General features: G+C 40.4%; 1 protein-coding gene across 10 annotated transcripts in view; it reads right to left on the bottom strand.

Moving 5' to 3' along the window:
• The window catches only part of stol (voltage-dependent calcium channel subunit stolid), a 72,141-nt gene that overhangs the window by 31,724 nt on the left and 23,012 nt on the right, over window positions 1-17,405 (bottom strand). For 7 of the 10 annotated variants that reach the window (XM_022057135.2, XM_087343066.1, XM_087343067.1 and 4 more), the window contains exons 3-6: window positions 8,918-9,028; window positions 2,952-3,186; window positions 2,239-2,370; window positions 787-1,064 (exon numbers count right to left, since the gene is read on the bottom strand). In XM_022057135.2, coding sequence (XP_021912827.2) covers window positions 787-1,064; window positions 2,239-2,370; window positions 2,952-3,186; window positions 8,918-9,028 — 756 coding nt within the window. The remainder of the gene's footprint in view (window positions 1-786; window positions 1,065-2,238; window positions 2,371-2,951; window positions 3,187-8,917; window positions 9,029-17,405) is intronic. The other 3 variants (XM_022057136.2, XM_087343068.1, XM_087343070.1) reach the window with 1 other exon arrangement.

The raw sequence follows: 17,405 nt of genomic DNA, 5'->3' as shown, positions 1-17,405 counted from the left end.
TATAATATATGGTATCACTTTTAAGACAACTGTGCACATATGATGGGAATTTTTCAAGCACAAAAATTCTGTATTTTGAAATACAGAACATTATAAACACATAATGCACAAAACAATTCAGGGAAACAACTATTCACTTTAGAATTTTCATCTTCCTGGCTGCTGTATACAAACGTGAAGACTAAAATATACAGAAGCATAACTTCACCTGTTACCTTCTACGTTGCAAAACTTTTTCTGTCACAAAAACAAAGAACATACATTGAGAATGTTTGAGAAGAGGGTACTGAGAAGAATACATGGAACCAAGAGGGAGGAAGTGACAGGAAGCTGAAGAAAAGTACATAACGAGGAGTTTCATAAAATGTACTCTTCAATAGACATTACTAAGATGACATAATTTAAATGTACGTGATGGGTGCACACATACGATAAACTAAAAATGTATACAAAATTTGAGTCAGAATTTCTGAAGGGGAGGGACTACCTAAAAGACCTAAGCACAGATGAAAGGATACTATTAACTTGGATTTTACAGGTGCTGGATGGGAGTTTGTGGACTGATTTTGTGTGCCTCAGGATAGCAACTGATGGTGAAATCTGGTGAACACGGTAATGAAACTTTGACTAAATGATGGTGAATTTTTTCACCAGCAGAGTGTACTGTCACAAGAAGGACTTTGCTCTATGGAGTTAGATGCAGTTAGTGAAACAGAATTAAGGAGGATTTCCACGATTGATCCACGAACCAAATAATCTGCAGGTGGATAATCGACAGCGAATTACCTGGACAAGCATGTCTTTGAAACATGGCACCAGTGGATCCGTTGTGTCAGAGAACCTGAACACGTTCAGAAAGTCGTTATTGCCGAGCGTATCCAGGATGGCATTGACGACACTCTTTGCTATTTCCCTGCGCTGGCCGGTCATCGATCCCGAGCTGTCGAGTAAGATCACCACATCCTTTGGGCTCGTTGCAGAGTCTATATACCACGAGCTGGTGCGGAAATCGTACAGCTCCTGCCCACTCCTTGCTGACGAATCGTCAGGAGGCCATTTGATCGCTGAAACAGTCAGTTCAAAAGCATAAAGTGACAGACGTCACAGTTTGAGAGGACCTGTTCCTCGTATAGTAACTGGGAGTATACAGTGCATTTCGCCTACGTCACCAGCTTGCGGGTAGAAGGAACATAACCTCATATAATATGTAAACCAAAGACATTACTGACATAGGAACTGAGAAAGCAAGCTATAAAGTTCTGCAACTGGGAAATAATGTTTTCAGTATGGACAGTATATGCTTCCTTATCTGCTACCCATCCAAACCCTTCTTCCTTCTACTTCTAAGTGATGTGGAATGCACGGTTTTGTCTCAGTAACTTACACAGTGTGACATCCTCATGAAATCCCTGAGGTATGAGTGATGATAACATAGGAAGCATGAGAAGTGTTATATTTGAAGAATATAAATATATTTATTTTATTTATGGCTTACTGAACAGTACTGTTGATAGCTCTGATTATAGGCTACAGCATCGAATGATAAGATGATTCATTTAAGACAAGCCTAAACCAGATATTCGTCTGAGAAACTGATGAAAATCATGAAAACCTAAGTCATGATAGATGCTCTCCTGGAGGAGACGTGAACACGGATCTGCCAGAGACGAAGAAGTTCAGAAGTTCAAAGTGAACACGCGCCTACTTGTGTAACCGTATGTTTGCAACTAACACAGTTGCTTTAAAAGAGAGAGAGAGAGAGAGAGAGAGAGAGAGAGAGGGACATCTCTAAACGTCATCAAATTCTTCTTATACTCTTCTATGGATTAAAATTAAAATATAGTCATGAAAACTGCTCTTTGTAATTACATGTAAAAAATTGCATGTTTGGAGACTTCAACGCTGGTAAAGAAGGCAAACCTAAGTTGTCTGTAAGACCACAAAACTTAAAAACAAAATTGATATTCCAGTAAACAGTGTTTTTATCGACTTCCGCTTTTCCCGAACTAGACATTTCGGTTGATGCCAACTTACATTTTCTTGCCAGATGATAACATAAACCAAGTTAAATCGTAAAACATCGCAGGGCGTTCAGATTTTTTCTCCTCTTTAAAGGGTTACCATCGAGGTTTTGTGACATGAATTTACAGGACTGACGTCGTGTTTGGTTTTCTGTTTGTCTCCTAAATTACCGCTTCTCGTGACAAATTCACTCCCTAGGTTCGTCTTCTCACTCACCGGGGTACCTCCTGAGGAAGCCCGTAGAGCTGCCGAAGTACTGCCAAGAGAGCGAGGGGTCCATCTCGTAGTTGTTGATGAACAGTGGGTCCAGGTGTTCCGACCACTTGATGGCGTTCAGTACTTCTGGGTCTGCAAGAAACAGTCGAATAACACGTCGTCATTGAACGCGCAAAGCTAACTGATCTAACAACTGAACTAATTAGCCATTTACGTAAACAATTAAGTAACAAACTGAGTAATTAAGAGCAGTAATGGGGTGATTTATTTGCAGGGTAAAACCGGAGAACCCGAAGGAAACCCTCAAAATATAACCCCAATGTTTCAGGAACCATGTCTGTCGGTACTGAAGGAAGGATAATATTAAAATGGATCTTAAGGAAGTAGGGTGAGATGGTGAGGGATTTAAGTGTCTGAGGATAGAGTCCAGTGACGGGATCTTTTTTTAAGAACGAATTTATCCTTCATGTTCGATTAGCTGAGCGTACTCTTAGCTTCTCAAGATGGGCTCTGCTCTATGGAGTTTATGGAAATTTAAACTAAGGTTGTGACAAGGAAGGAGTCCATTTGAAGCTGACAGGAAGATAAAAACCAGGACCAGAAAATGTAAAATTCTTTGTACGACCATCAGGTGTTTGGTTAAGTACTTTCACGATCTTCTACAACCATGCACGTGCTGTGCGTAATGAAATCAACAATGGCGGTATACTAACGCAAACAGTCACCTGAGTCGCGTACTTCCGGTGGCAGCAGGACGGAGCTCAGGCTAATGTTCACGGCCAGCTGGTCGAAGTGCTTGCTCTGCGTTAGGCTCATCTCCTTCGAGCCATCTTGCAGGCGGCCGTCCGGACCATATTCGTTGAGACGCCGAGCGTTGTAGTAGCGGACAGCCGACGCCGAGTCCAGCTTCTGAGACAGTGCAGCCTGCTCTGCCGAGTCCATGATCCTCTGCAACAGACACCATGGCCACCATAACATCCTGACTTCACACTGTGGATTTACTGACAGAACAACTGTGGCACAGTTTACGATGTTGTTGTTGTTGAGGGCTGCGTCGAGGTGAAGACTACCAGGGGCATACCAACATTTGGAAGAAACTTTTTTTTCCCCAGTTTCAATGAAAATGGAGAGAACGTGTTTCTCAGAAACGTTGGTAACCTACATTCAATAAGCACCATACGCTCGGAGGCGACTTCCGGTTTGGTCGTGGAATGGTTTAGGCACGTGCGTTGCAGAACTTCATGAACTTATGAGTTGTAAAGAACAGGCTATTGAAGCGTAATTCGTAATTCCATTGCGTTGTCGCAAAATACTGTATGCGCCTTCTGTAATACTGCCTGCAATACATTTTAGTGGTCTAGCGGTTAGAACGCTGGCCTTGTAATCCTGGGGTCTCGGGTTCGATTCCCGGCGGTGCCCGAATTTATAACTTGTGTTGGGCAAGGCCGTGGTCTAAACAACACGGAGTTTTCCTCCGTGGCATCCCAACAATTACTCCATTCACACACAGAAGAAGGCAATGGCAAACCACTTCTGGATCATCTGCCAAGAACGTATATGAACAGGTCCCAGTCCGAGAAAAGGATGGAAGGATCCTGTTCATATGGACCTGTCGTCAGACAGAACACTAAATAATAATAATAATAATAATAAGTTACATTTATTATGGGGCACACAGGCGTTTGCAGTAACCAGAATTTCCATTTTTTTAGAACTAGAACTCACATTAACACGAACCTTGTAAATCGCATTCTGTTTCCAACCACGAAGACACAATACCCCTGCAAAGAATACGTTCCACTAACCGCATAACATCAGTGTCGGAGAAGTTACCGCGACAGCACGGCGTTTCCTCAAAACGAATCTAACATCTGCGCTGATTACAAGATAATAATTTAACGACGCTGATTCAAGTAAATTTTTTCACAGCGTCGAATTAAATATGAATGTCACAAATGGTGACAAGTGCGAAAGATAAACAGAAGTTTATAGCGTGATTTCATAACGCCTTCATGTTAATTTAAAGTTTATGCTGGTCTCCTCACTGCCCTCATAGATTGAAACATTGGAGGAATGATGGCTGCCATGTCAGTGGTTGCGGTTGGGCGATTAGCTTATGTCAGTATTTAAAGACTACGATTTAGCGTGAAATCCGCAGTTCTTAATTTTCTGTGTTCTAGTCCGAGAATCGAAGGTGGTCTGCCCGGTACAAAATACGAATATAAAACATTATATATCCCCCAATAGATTCATGAATCTGTCCGTCCATCCTTTGCACACATGTGATCTAATGTGATATTTAACTTCTCTTCTTAGGTTATTTGTAAAACAGAAGCCTACTATATCGATAGTTCTAGAGTTGTTACAGGAACAAACAAAATAAGATATCTGTATACACAGTCGTGTTTGCCGACAGAAAGTCAGAGTTGAACACGATTCTTGAAGACCAAATAAACCGCACTCCCCTCTGGCTGCAAGACATTCGTTTCAGAGTGAAGACAAAGGAAAACTGGAAAGATTTACTCCAAAGGACGTCACGTGTTTTAAAACACAGCAGACTCCCGATCATTAGGGTTGGTTGAAGAAATATATTTTCCGGGATAACGTAAAGCCGGATAATCCGTAAATGTAATAAATACGTAACTTTATTTACATACACGCTCTATTTAAATTTACATAGGTTTACTAATAAAAGAAAGGCTTTTATTTAAATGTTAATACAGTGCACACCAACTATTAAAAATTATTCCAACCGATAGTAATAACGTTCTATTATCCTAAACTTAAGGTTTTAGCAACAATTTATTAATTTTGAAACGTTAAATAATGTCATAGTTTTATTTATTCTTTTATTTTTTAAACGTTCTAAATTTTACAATAAATTTTCTACGTTAATTTTTAGTTTTATTTTAAACCAGATAAACATCGAGAAATCCTCCCTTGAACAATCAACTATAACAGTTTATATTTTTCTTGACTAATTATTAATTTTCATTTACTGAAAATGGGTCTGTTATCGTATATCGACATTTTATTTTTATTTTGTTAACTACACTATCTCCATGAAGAACAGTCCATGACAAGCTGACAGTCGGTCAGCTGATCAAGAAACCCCTCTCTAGTTATAGTACTCGAAGATTCCTTGTATTCACAAGTAGCCTATCCTCAGCCTGATTAATCCAATCGATGTCTTGACATCGTTAAGATCCTTGAACAATATGCAAGAAATGAATGTTTTAAGAAATTTATTGACATAAAATTTTTGCAAAAGTTTTTAAACCCCTGCCAGGGAGAAACGAGAAAAGAAACTGGGAACAAATATCAAGACCTGAAGGAGGGCGAATGGAAAGCAGGAGAAGGAATTCAAATATAAACGAAAAGAGACATAAAGGTAGAAAGAGGTCCGACGGACGGATGGAAAGAGACGATAGACTAAAAACAAAAACAAAAGAAAATCGCGGAAAATAAAGTTCCGAGTCCGTACCCGAGATGGAGTGGCGTCGGAAGAATCAATAACAGGGTGTAGAGACGCGAGGAGTAGAGGGAACCAAGTGAAAGACAGACGAAAAGACACACGGAGATTAACGAGAAGAAGAAAGGAAGGTGAGGAGATGGGAGAGTCACCTGAGCCTCGGACCGGTGCATTTCCCTGGACAGGTAGGCAACGCGCCCTGCTACTGCGTGACTTAAGCAATGGAAAGTCTCGAAGAGGCGAACCTCGGGAGCATTGTCGCGAGGCTGTCCTTAGTAGCGAGGAGAGCCTCTGTAATGAGGCACTGTAGTGATGCATATATGCATTATACCGCGGGCTACATGATTTCTTAGCAACGACCAAGCACTGAGAGCTGAAGGACGCAGGGAGATAAGAAGATTTTATGTTATTTTTGTTATCTGAAAGCTTTTTCAACACGTACAAAAGTCCTGGAGTTTATTATGCGTGGCACGTCACACTAAAACGTGATTATTGTTAAGATTTGTTTAGTGGCAGTGTTAACGTTGGTATTCAACAGCTGATCTACAGAGGCGTGTTCCGGAACCATTAAGACGTGTCTGCAATATTTTTCTTATAGGTTAGAAGCAGACCACCAGAATGTAATCGAAAACATCAGATCTACATTTCCTAAATTATAAAGATAAACAATTTTTTTTAAAAAAAAGAGACAACTTATTCTATAAATTTACGTACACATACGACAAAAATCTATATCGAAAATAAACCCTGCCTCGTTAAAACACTAAAAACATCAAAACTTCCTTTTGTATGATTTTTTTTCCTTTATCGTTTTTATTCTTATTCTTCTTAATTATTCTTTTAACCATTCCCCAAGAGATGAAAAGTAGGGAATGGGGGGGCGATGGCGTAAAAACATTTTCATTAGCCTCATACTGAAGAAGGGAGTATGCGAGATTTGATCTTATTTCACCGAGCTACCTCCCAGATGGCTCTCACGATGCAGCAAAGATCGATTGTTACGAAGGTATCGAGTCGGTGCCGCTGCGTACGTACTAGTTTGTCAGAAGGGCTACGGACCAAAAGCAACTCAGTCACTTCAAAATTCACTTCAACTGTGAAACAGGAAGAGAGACGGGAGAAAAAGAAACCAAAGTTCCCCCCCCCCCCCCCAGAATAAAATAACTGCTCAGTTGAAAAGTAACAGCTTTCGAATCGAGCGTTCTGCACAATACTTGTGGAGTTGGGAAATGTTTTAAAAAGGAGTGCGCCCCGACCAGGGAAATAAAACGAACCAAGTGACCAACGTTCCAACACAAAATGGTGACTATTCTGCAGTGTCGCCAAAATAATGAACCACCTTCGAGAGAAACCGATCTTCATACAGACACTCACCAAGCCATAATAGTTTATACAGGCTTAACTTGTGAATAAAATATTTTTATATTGGCAGTTTTGAGGCTGAAATGGGGAAAAATATTTATGATTTTTTTCTTTTCTTTTTTGAGATGAGAATTGGACAACCATTTTTAAACCAGCTGCTGCCACGAATGGATGTGTCTGGCTGAATGAAATTTGCGCTCAGGTCTGTGGCAACGGGAAACAAAAATGCCTCGAAACCAAAGAGGATACTAAGAACCAGAAAATAAGTTTACCATTTGAGTAAATTTCCGAAACTCGATAAGAGTCTCTGTCACTTACTTAAGTAAACTGTATTAAAATAAACAATCATAATTGCGAAACAAACTACGTAAAGCACAAAGTTAATAATCGAAGAATTAAATATAAAATACGCTTCGCAAATTCTCCGCGATGTCCACACAAATCAAGCGGAACGCTTAATTAAAACTGAACTATAATCAGGTTAAAACATCTTACCGTATTCCGCTAAATTTTTAAAAAAATGTTCATCTGACAAACAGAAACGACTTATAGTAATTTATATTAAATTAATGGGTCACATACACAGGTGCAAATGTAAAAATTAAAAAAAAGGACTAAAATTATGTCGTGTCGTTAAGTGTTGGACGCTACCTCAACAAGGTTGCCGAGGGAAACAGATGCTATTTAGCTAATACAGCTGACCGCCGCCTGGCAACAGGCCAACAACATGTCGCCTCTGATCATTATTTAATCACGAAGCCTCGATGAGACTTCACCCACAAACAAACCAGCATCTTATCTGACGCCATATCTGTACTACTAACAATTATCCCATCTTCTCTTCCAACAAACATTTTCCGTTCCCAGGAGCAAAATAATCTGCCTTAGTCGTTTCCGTACCAAAAGAGGACGACCAACTTAAACCTATTATGCTTTGAAAAGGAATTTCTAAGAACCCATCGTTGCCTGTGCGAGGTGAGATGATGGCATTTGCTTTGAGGGACATACGAAAACAACGGACCAAGATTTAAACCCAGGACACAAAAATTATTTGTTTTCCTCTTATATAGACCACGCTGGCCTTGTAATCCTGGGGTCTCGGGTTCGATTCCCGGCGGTGCCCGAATTTATAACTTGTGTTGGGCAAGGCCGTGGTCTAGGCAACACGGAGTTTTCCTCCGTGGCATCCCAACAATTACTCCATTCACACACAGAAGAAGGCAATGGCAAACCACTTCTGGATCATCTGCCAAGAACGTATATGAACAGGTCCCAGTCCGAGAAAAGGATGGAAGGATCCTGTTCATATGGACCTGTCGTCAGACAGAACGCTAAATAAATAAATAAATGACTCTCTTTTCAGTGTGTGTTGGATCATTGCCCTGTGTTTTTTTGCAGTTTGCAGGTGTGTATATATATATATATGCATACACACACATACACACGGAAATGTTGTTAACACTCGCCATATGGACTGGTGCAGTGAAATAAGTCACAAAATATCAGGATTATGACCTTTTAGCGTCTCCTGTCTAGTCCCCTCTGCTATTACTGGATTCAAGAAACAAATATTGCAGACTCTGTGAGCTACGACGATAATATAGCCCATTTTTTTTAAATATTCCCGTCCTTTGTATGAAGTCGCTGAACTAATTACTTTCCTAGTAACTTTCTTCCCCAAATGTCAACAAACCAAATTCCACAGCGTGGAAACTTCCTTGAAATCAAGACAATTACTTAAATGGCCAATAAAAATAATTCACCTCTTCCACGGGAACGTTCATTACCGTCTTCAAAAAAAAAAAAATCACCACGTAGGATGAGAAATTCATGTGACGCACTTACCATGACGGCGTTCATCTTGATGTCCATCATGTTCTTCACCTCGGCTGCCATTTCTCTAATAAGGATGAGGCCATCTTTCCTTGTTACCTCCACGTCCAGGTCGTAATATTTCTGTAACCATAGAAACAGCACTGCTCACTCGAAACTTAAACACAGACGATGCACTTCTGACTACAAATCACATCACGAAAGCCTAGAAGTAAAATTACATGTACTCTGGATATCGGCTTTGGAATATGATCGGTCAGCTTCGCGCTCCTCCCGTCTTGGCCCAGAAAAATCCTCTATACCCACTGAACAGGAAACTGGGGCGGTCCAGAGCTCTTCTGGACATGGTGAAGAAGCTGGAAGTCCCTGGCGGTGATAAGATTCGAATCGCGGTCGTCCAGACAGTAATCAGTTACTTCAGTGACTTATGTAACCGAGTTTCAGAATAAACACACACTTTCAGTGAAAACAGATTTATAAGACTCCATTGGAGAATATATTTACCGATATTTTTTTATGTTAACACTTCACATTTGTATATCAAATCTAAAACTTCTTGACGATGGTGAAGAGTCAATTGAATAAAAATTTACTTGGATATTATCCATCGTCTAGTAATAAAACGTAAAAAACGTAAAACGACGTTTCGGAGATGGGACTCTATCTCCGTCTTCAGGTTCCTACTCAGTTGGGCCCACTAGATAGAGCTAATCCCTATAGAGCCCCATCTCCGAAACGTCGTTTTACGTTTTATTACGTCCGGAGATAGGGATTAGCTCTATCTAGTGGGCCCAACTGAGTAGGAACCTGAAGACGGAGATAGAGCCCCATCTCCGAAACGTCGTTTTACGTTTTTTACGTTTTATTACTAGACGATGGATAATATCCAAGTAAATTTTTATTCAATTGACTTCACATTTGCTTATAAAAAAATTTAAGACAATCGCAGAAAACAAAAATGTTTAATTATGTTGCTCCAAGTACACACTGTAGTGTTAAGCATCTCAAAAAATCTTTTTGTGATAAATGTTTTATTCCTACGTTATATATCACTTTTATAATCGGACGTTTCTGACGTAATCGACAGTTTCATTCGAGTTTCGTGTACGGCAGAGATTATAATGGATCGATATGACCAAAATTATATTTCGTTTCGTAAGCCAATACAAAATTTAATCGAAATTCGTCCAAGTAACTTCTAAGACAAAAATTTGCGTTCTTGCAACTCATGCACAAAACACATAACTCCACAGAGAACAGATTTTTTGGAATATTTTACCACCTGCAACTTTTTTCAAACAACTGGCAAACGATTTCTGACATATTATAATGAATAATATTAATGTTAGGCTTCTCGTTATGACGTCACCACGAAACACTCGCAGGGTGGCATCCGTGTGAGCATCAGCACAGTAACCTCAAATGACCTCAGGCTACTACACATGTGGGTAGGTCAGTGAGGTTTAATGACGTGGCCTTAACTGATGTGCTCATTCACCTAAGGAACCTTTTAGCAACAATTTAAAACTCTGCGCTAATTAAAGTCAGCGCCTGATTTTACCCATAAAGTGTATTTACGGATTTCTTATTATTCTCAGAATAAACACTGATTATTTCATAAGATAGTGTAATTGCGTCATATTGTGAATATTATATCAGTTATTTATTTTAATCCGTCTGATCACAATATAATTTTTATTTAAAATTTTATTATAATTAAGATAATAAAATATAATTCACGTTCCATATCGATTGATCGATTTACATTTCGGAACATTTACACAACATGTTTCGGTTTTTATAAAACCATCATCAGGTGTAAAATATATCTAAGAGCTTAAAACTCAATTATGATTTCTGTAGTTTTTTGGTGATGTTTCATTACGTTTGTTTTTCCATTTTTGGGCGAAGGTGTTGTTTTTCGTAAATGTTATTAGATGTACATATCGGCCAAAGATGTAGGAGTGAGTGTCCCGATATGTCCAGAGGTACTAGTGTCTTCGAATAGGTGTGGGTCAATATGGAAAAACAAACGTAATGAAACATCACCAAAAAACTACAGAAATCATAATTGAGTTTTAAGTTCTTAGATATATTTTACACCTGATGATGGTTTTATAAAAACCGAAACATGTTGTGTAAATGTTCCGAAATGTAAATCGATCAATCGATGAGGAACGTGAATTATATTTTATTATCTTAATTATAATAAAATTTTAAATAAAAAATTATATTGTGATCAGACGGATTAAAATAAATAACTGATTATTTCCTCAAACAGCATTAACCATTTGGAGACGCGTGGCAGGATGTTCACAAAGAGATTTCACGAAAAGATGCTGATTCGTGTGTGTTTGAGTCAAGATGAGAGCAGACACATGCAACTCTGTTATAAGGGTTCTGAAGGGAGGTGGGGGGGGGGAGGCCTTCCTAGTTTTGAAGCATTGTAAGATAAAAATTTCGTTATTTCTGTCACAGAACCTTGGCTAGCCGAACGCCATATTTCAATTTATGTGATGACAACTGTACTTGGGATGCTCTTGCGGAAATGAATTCTTCATCGCGATGACGACATTTCTGAATCTGTTCTGAAAATGGATTTGTGAAAATACTGGTAGAAAAACTCTCGTAATAATACCGTAATCTGGAACTCGTTTCTAAAGTCTGTTTGCTTAAATCTGTTCTTTAATCCCGTCCATAATCTTCCCGGAGATCTTTGGCTCGAAACAACGCGCTGCGAGAAATTTGTTATTCCGACAAGCCTTCTTCCACTAGAAACAAAACTGCCAGCTGTTGCAAAGAGAAAATGTATCAGAACTTATTTCTTAGAGTAGGGGAATTTTAAAAGATACTTCGCATGAAGGAAATTTGCTATTCGTTAAAGGAAACTTGGACTTGCTACGCGTACTAATACAACAGAATAGAGAACATTACAAAGCGAGGAACTTCGTAATGTCTACTGTTAACCCATTATTATTAGGCTTATTAACCAAATGGCAGGCGGGACACATAGCGTGCAGGCTGATGCGAAAAATGCATACGCGTGTCAATAGGAAATCCGAGGAGGAGGAGGCCACTTAATATCGTTTAGAATATAATATTTAAATTAATATTATAGCAACATGAAGTGAGCGTGTGGCTTGAACTAATTTGTCTTAGGGTACAGGAATTTGTCGGGGTTTTGTGAACACGGTCAACGACCATTCGAGTTATTTATTATTATTTTATTATTTTATTTAGTGTTCTGTCTGAGGACAGGTCCATATGAACAGGATCCTTCCATCCTTTTCTCGGACTGGGACCTGTTCATATACGTTCTTGGCAGATGATCCAGAAGTGGTTTGCCATTGCCTTCTTCTGTGTGTGAATGGAGTAATTGTTGGGATGCCACGGAGGATAACTCCGTGTTGCCTAGACCACGGCCTTGCCCAACACAAGTTATAAATTCGGGCACCGCCGGGAATCGAACCCGAGACCCCAGGATTACAAGGCCAGCGTTCTAACCGCTAGACCACCTCATCTTATTATTATTTAGTGTTCTGTCTGACGACAGGTCCATATGAACAGGATCCTTCCATCCTTTTCTCGGACTGGGACCTGTTCATATACGTTCTTGGCAGATGATCCAGAAGTGGTTTGCCATTGCCTTCTTCTGTGTGTGAATGGAGTAATTGTTGGGATGCCACGGAGGATAACTCCGTGTTGCCTAGACCACGGCCTTGCCCAACACAAGTTATAAATTCGGGCACCGCCGGGAATCGAACCCTAGACCCCAGGATTACAAGGCCAGCGTTCTAACCGCTAGACCACCTCATCTTATTATTATTTAGTGTTCTGTCTGACGACAGGTCCATATGAACAGGATCCTTCCATCCTTTTCTCGGACTGGGACCTGTTCATATACGTTCTTGGCAGATGATCCAGAAGTGGTTTGCCATTGCCTTCTTCTGTGTGTGAATGGAGTAATTGTTGGGATGCCACGGAGGAAAACTCCGTGTTGCCTAGACCACGGCCTTAAACGTTTCAAGACGAAAAGTGGGCTTCGTTGTGGATTTATTGTTTTGAAGGCGTCTGTTCTGCGGTGCATTGCTAATTTCGGATTGCTAAGTGACACACCGAAACACGAAGAACGTTTGCAAGGCTGTCATCTGCCTTGCCCGGTCCTCACTTTTCGAAACTCCCTGTGTGCGTTTCTGTAATCTGGTCGTGACTGATGACTGACGTTTTAATTTCTGTCTAATGTCGCTGTCTCGTATGAAACGGAGCTGCGGTCTGCATGTTGGATCGTAAGCAGAGTTTGTGAACGCGCCCTGTCGCTCGCTATTGAAGCATTGTTTGTTACAAGAAGGCGGTGGTCACAGATTTCAGAGATATCTGACGGTACGATTAAAAAGTAGAAGTGAAGTCAGGAAATGAAGATGTCCGCAAACCTAACAAGAGAGACAGACAAGAAACACGACAATGGAGGAAAAGGAAATGAAATATAAGAAAGAAAAGGAAAAATTACAAGTTAAAAATATAAAATATTAAATAATATAGTAATTAGAAAAAGCAACACAAATTTTATGAGCAAAGAATAACGAGACAAATGAAAGAATACAAAACAATGGTGGAAATAAAAGGAGATAAAAATATATAGAAGACATAAAATACAGCAGAATAATGGAAATTTCATTGAGGAAGAAATACATAATAAAGATAAAATTAAAAACACAATGCAATGTAAAATAATGGGCGAAAAATTACGAAGGCACCAATTCAAGAGTTCTGACAATGATGCATGGAAATCAGTATAGCTGGGTCTCTGTGATTTGTCCGTCGCCTAGGGCTGTAGAAATAACATGGTGTTTCGGAAACCACAACTGCTCCCTTCTTCAGGTGGGTGAGTCCCATTCGTTTCCATAGAAGTCACAGGCGGTAGTCGAGCCTTGTCTAAAATGTCGGTTACAGTTTATCAACAGTTTATATTACATAGACCTGGGATTTGGGAATATTGTACACGACAGAATGGGAGGAATTTGAAATAAAACTGCCGTGGCCTATTTCATAATACTATATCAGCGTGTGCCTGGAATGTCTGAGAAATATTTCACTTGAGACAGTTGGCAATTGGCCCGAGAATTCAACCAGGAGCCTTGAGAACACCAACACTGACTGTAAGTATGGACTGATGAATAACGCTAAACGGGAATGAATTTCATAACCAAAAAGCGATTTCAGTTGTTCCGAGAAACGTCCCTTAACATAAGACCTGTCAAAGAACAGAGCACTGACAAATACGTGTCAATGTGAACCAGGCTTCAATGGGGGATCAGGTTATCGTATGACGTAATCGATTACCCAGCAAAGAACATTGTTGCGTGCTAGAGACGGCGGGGAACCCGGAGGCAATACACGTCATCATGGGGGTGAGGACTGGGGGAGCGGATGTCAAATTATTACGACACGACAATAAGGGACTGAAACGCACGGAGCAGACAATGTGAATATTCAAAGTCATCTGTCTTCCGACATTTCTCGTTTCACTTTATGTTTCCAATTCCTTGACCGTCATCGTTCGCTTGTGGTTCCTGCAGAGCAGAGTCATTCTCGAAAAGCTAATAATTTTCTCAGCTAGTCAAGAAATTATCTGTCTGATGAAAGACGAACATTAATTCCAATGTCAAATATAGCCGACAAATGGTTTCTATCCTGAGCCAGATGAATCCAGTTCACACCTCAGACCCTATTTCTTTAATATTCCATTTAATATTATCCTCATGAGGAAATAATGAAACATCTTAATTATTAAATAGGTCAGCTACAAGATTCCACCATCGCTAATATAACAGTCCGCCATTAAACACGACCCAGAGTCAAGTTCATCCTCGTACCTTTTTTTCAGTCCGTACCTCAAAGAAAACACCACACTTCACCATTACAAAGATCAACTGGTTAAAGCTGTTTACGGCTTGATGATAAACCTGTTAATACCTCCGAAACCTCCGTAACCTTCTGACAAATGGCACGGCCCGACATCACAGAAAACGACCATCTTCAGGACTTATTTTTAACTTTCTATTTATTCCCAGGATTACCTAAAGAACACGAAACACATGCAGATTATTTTGAAATATTCAGAGGCGTGGTATTTCAGCAAATAAATTACGATATTCACTTATTCGTCCTAATTACGTGTCAGGTTTCATTTAAAGAATATCCCTCCAGCTCAAAATGTAATTTTCAGCGGCGTGTGACGTAACAGTCGAAATATACCGACCATCTTACTACCGGATGTGACGTGATTCACTTCAGCAGAAACTGCATTTCTTGCAACACGAGTCATCCTGACGAAACACAGAAGTTATTAAAAATAAATATAAAACACATAAAAGAAAAATGCGATGTGCATTTCCCACTCACGAGACCAATAAAACGCACGCCAAATGTGATCCGAAAATCTGGTTCAGCAACTTTTAGTGACGACCACCCAATACCAAATTTAATCTAAATCTACGCAATAGTTTCTGACTGACAGACACACTAAAAGCACTCATACACGCAGTTCTGTGGAAACAGTAGCCCCTACAACGCAGCGTTCTGACCACAAGCTTTACACACATGTCAGCCCCTTGGCATTCCGTCGCTTTGAAAGGAGACGAGACTTCCGTAACGACTCGGCCCGGAGGAAAAAACACGTTACATGCGGCTCCACACATAACAGGGGTGTCCAAAGCAGGGCACGCGGTGTAAAACACGCCCTACTTTCATTCCAACCGTACCATTATAACAAACGAGGCTCTGGAAACCGAGTCATGGCGGTATTAAGTATTATAATAATAGCAAATTTCCCGTCAAGAACGACGTAAGAAATATATTCCCGGCGGTGCCCGAATTTATAACTTGTGTTGGGCAAGGCCGTGGTCTAGGCAACACGGTGTTTTCCTCCGTGGCATCCCAACAATTACTCCATTCACACACAGAAGAAGGCAATGGCAAACCACTTCTGGATCATCTGCCAAGAACGTATATGAACAGGTCCCAGTCCGAGAAAAGGATGGAAGGATCCTGTTCATATGGACCTGTCGTCAGACAGAACACTAAATAATAATAAGATGAGGTGGTCTAGCGGTTAGAACGCTGGCCTTGTAATCCTGGGGTCTCGGGTTCGAATTTATAACTTGTGTTGGGCAAGGCCGTGGTCTAGGCAACACGGAGTTTTCCTCCGTGGCATCCCAACAATTACTCCATTCACACACAGAAGAAGGCAATGGCAAACCACTTCTGGATCATCTGCCAAGAACGTATATGAACAGGTCCCAGTCCGAGAAAAGGATCGAAGGATCCTGTTCATATGGACCTGTCGTCAGACAGAACACTAAATAAAAATAATAAAAATAAATACACATAGTCATAAATATTATCCCATATGACACAAAATCCCAAAACAGCAAACGATTACCAAACGAGGAACACTTGCCCGTTATACAGGCAAATATGATAAGGACGACACCTGGTATGACAGAGATAATGTTTATAAGTATCACTGGTTGAGCTGGGCATGTAGCACGATTGAAAACGATGAAGAAATTCGTACAAAGTGTCCCACGTAAGTAACTGGCTAGAGTTCTTAACAATTATTCGCCGGGGTTTGATGCTGACCGCAATAACTGAATCCCTCTTTCCGTCTGTGAGCCTCGAAACTTCGTAATTGCGATGAAATCATCCGAATTCTTTAACCTGGTCTATCCCCCTGGTGTTCTGCCCTCCCCACGAGACACGCAACTGGCCAGCGTTCAGGGTACAAATCGATTAAGCTGCGCTAATGACTCGCTAACAATCGATATACTCGTACATCTTGGACCTACGCACGTCAAAACGTTTGGGCGGTCTGTTAGCACACCTCAGAGCACACGCGACCAGCCGGGAAAGTATCTCTCTGCATATTCGGCAGTCTCCCAAGAACATACAGCAATAGTTGCTTCGCATAATAATATTTTCATAAATATCAGTATGAAAGTCATGCCATATTGTTTTTCTGAGAATCTGACAGTTGCTCAGGCAGTCAAAATTTTTTCCAACTTTCATCAATCCCGAACGTTTATTACCATATTTCACACCCACACAAAAAACGTGAGGACAAGTGTTTTAAACTGAATTAAACTACTCTTCATGTGTTACCGAATACAATTTTGATTTCTTACTCTCCTGGGGTCTCGGGTTCGATTCCCGGCGGTGCCCGAATTTATAACTTGTGTTGGGCAAGGCCGTGGTCTAGGCAACACGGAGTTTTCCTCTGTGGCATCCCAACAATTACTCAATTCACACACAGAAGAAGGCAATGGCAAACCACTTCTGGATCATCTGCCAAGAACGTATATGAACAGGTCCCAGTCCGAGAAAAGGATGGAAGGATCCTGTTCATATGGACCTGTCGTCAGACAGAACACTAAATAATAATAAGATGAGGTGGTCTAGCGGTTAGAACGCTGGCCTTGTAATCCTGGGGTCTCGGGTTTGA

The sequence above is a fragment of the Zootermopsis nevadensis genome, unplaced genomic scaffold, assembly GCF_977971745.1.
Source record: "Zootermopsis nevadensis isolate Lab colony 2312 unplaced genomic scaffold, Znev_1.0 Znev_ptg000004l, whole genome shotgun sequence".
NCBI classification, from domain to species: domain Eukaryota; kingdom Metazoa; phylum Arthropoda; class Insecta; order Blattodea; family Termopsidae; genus Zootermopsis; species Zootermopsis nevadensis.
Note: the sequence above shows the minus strand (reverse complement) of the source record. Positions and strands in the feature narration are given on the sequence as shown.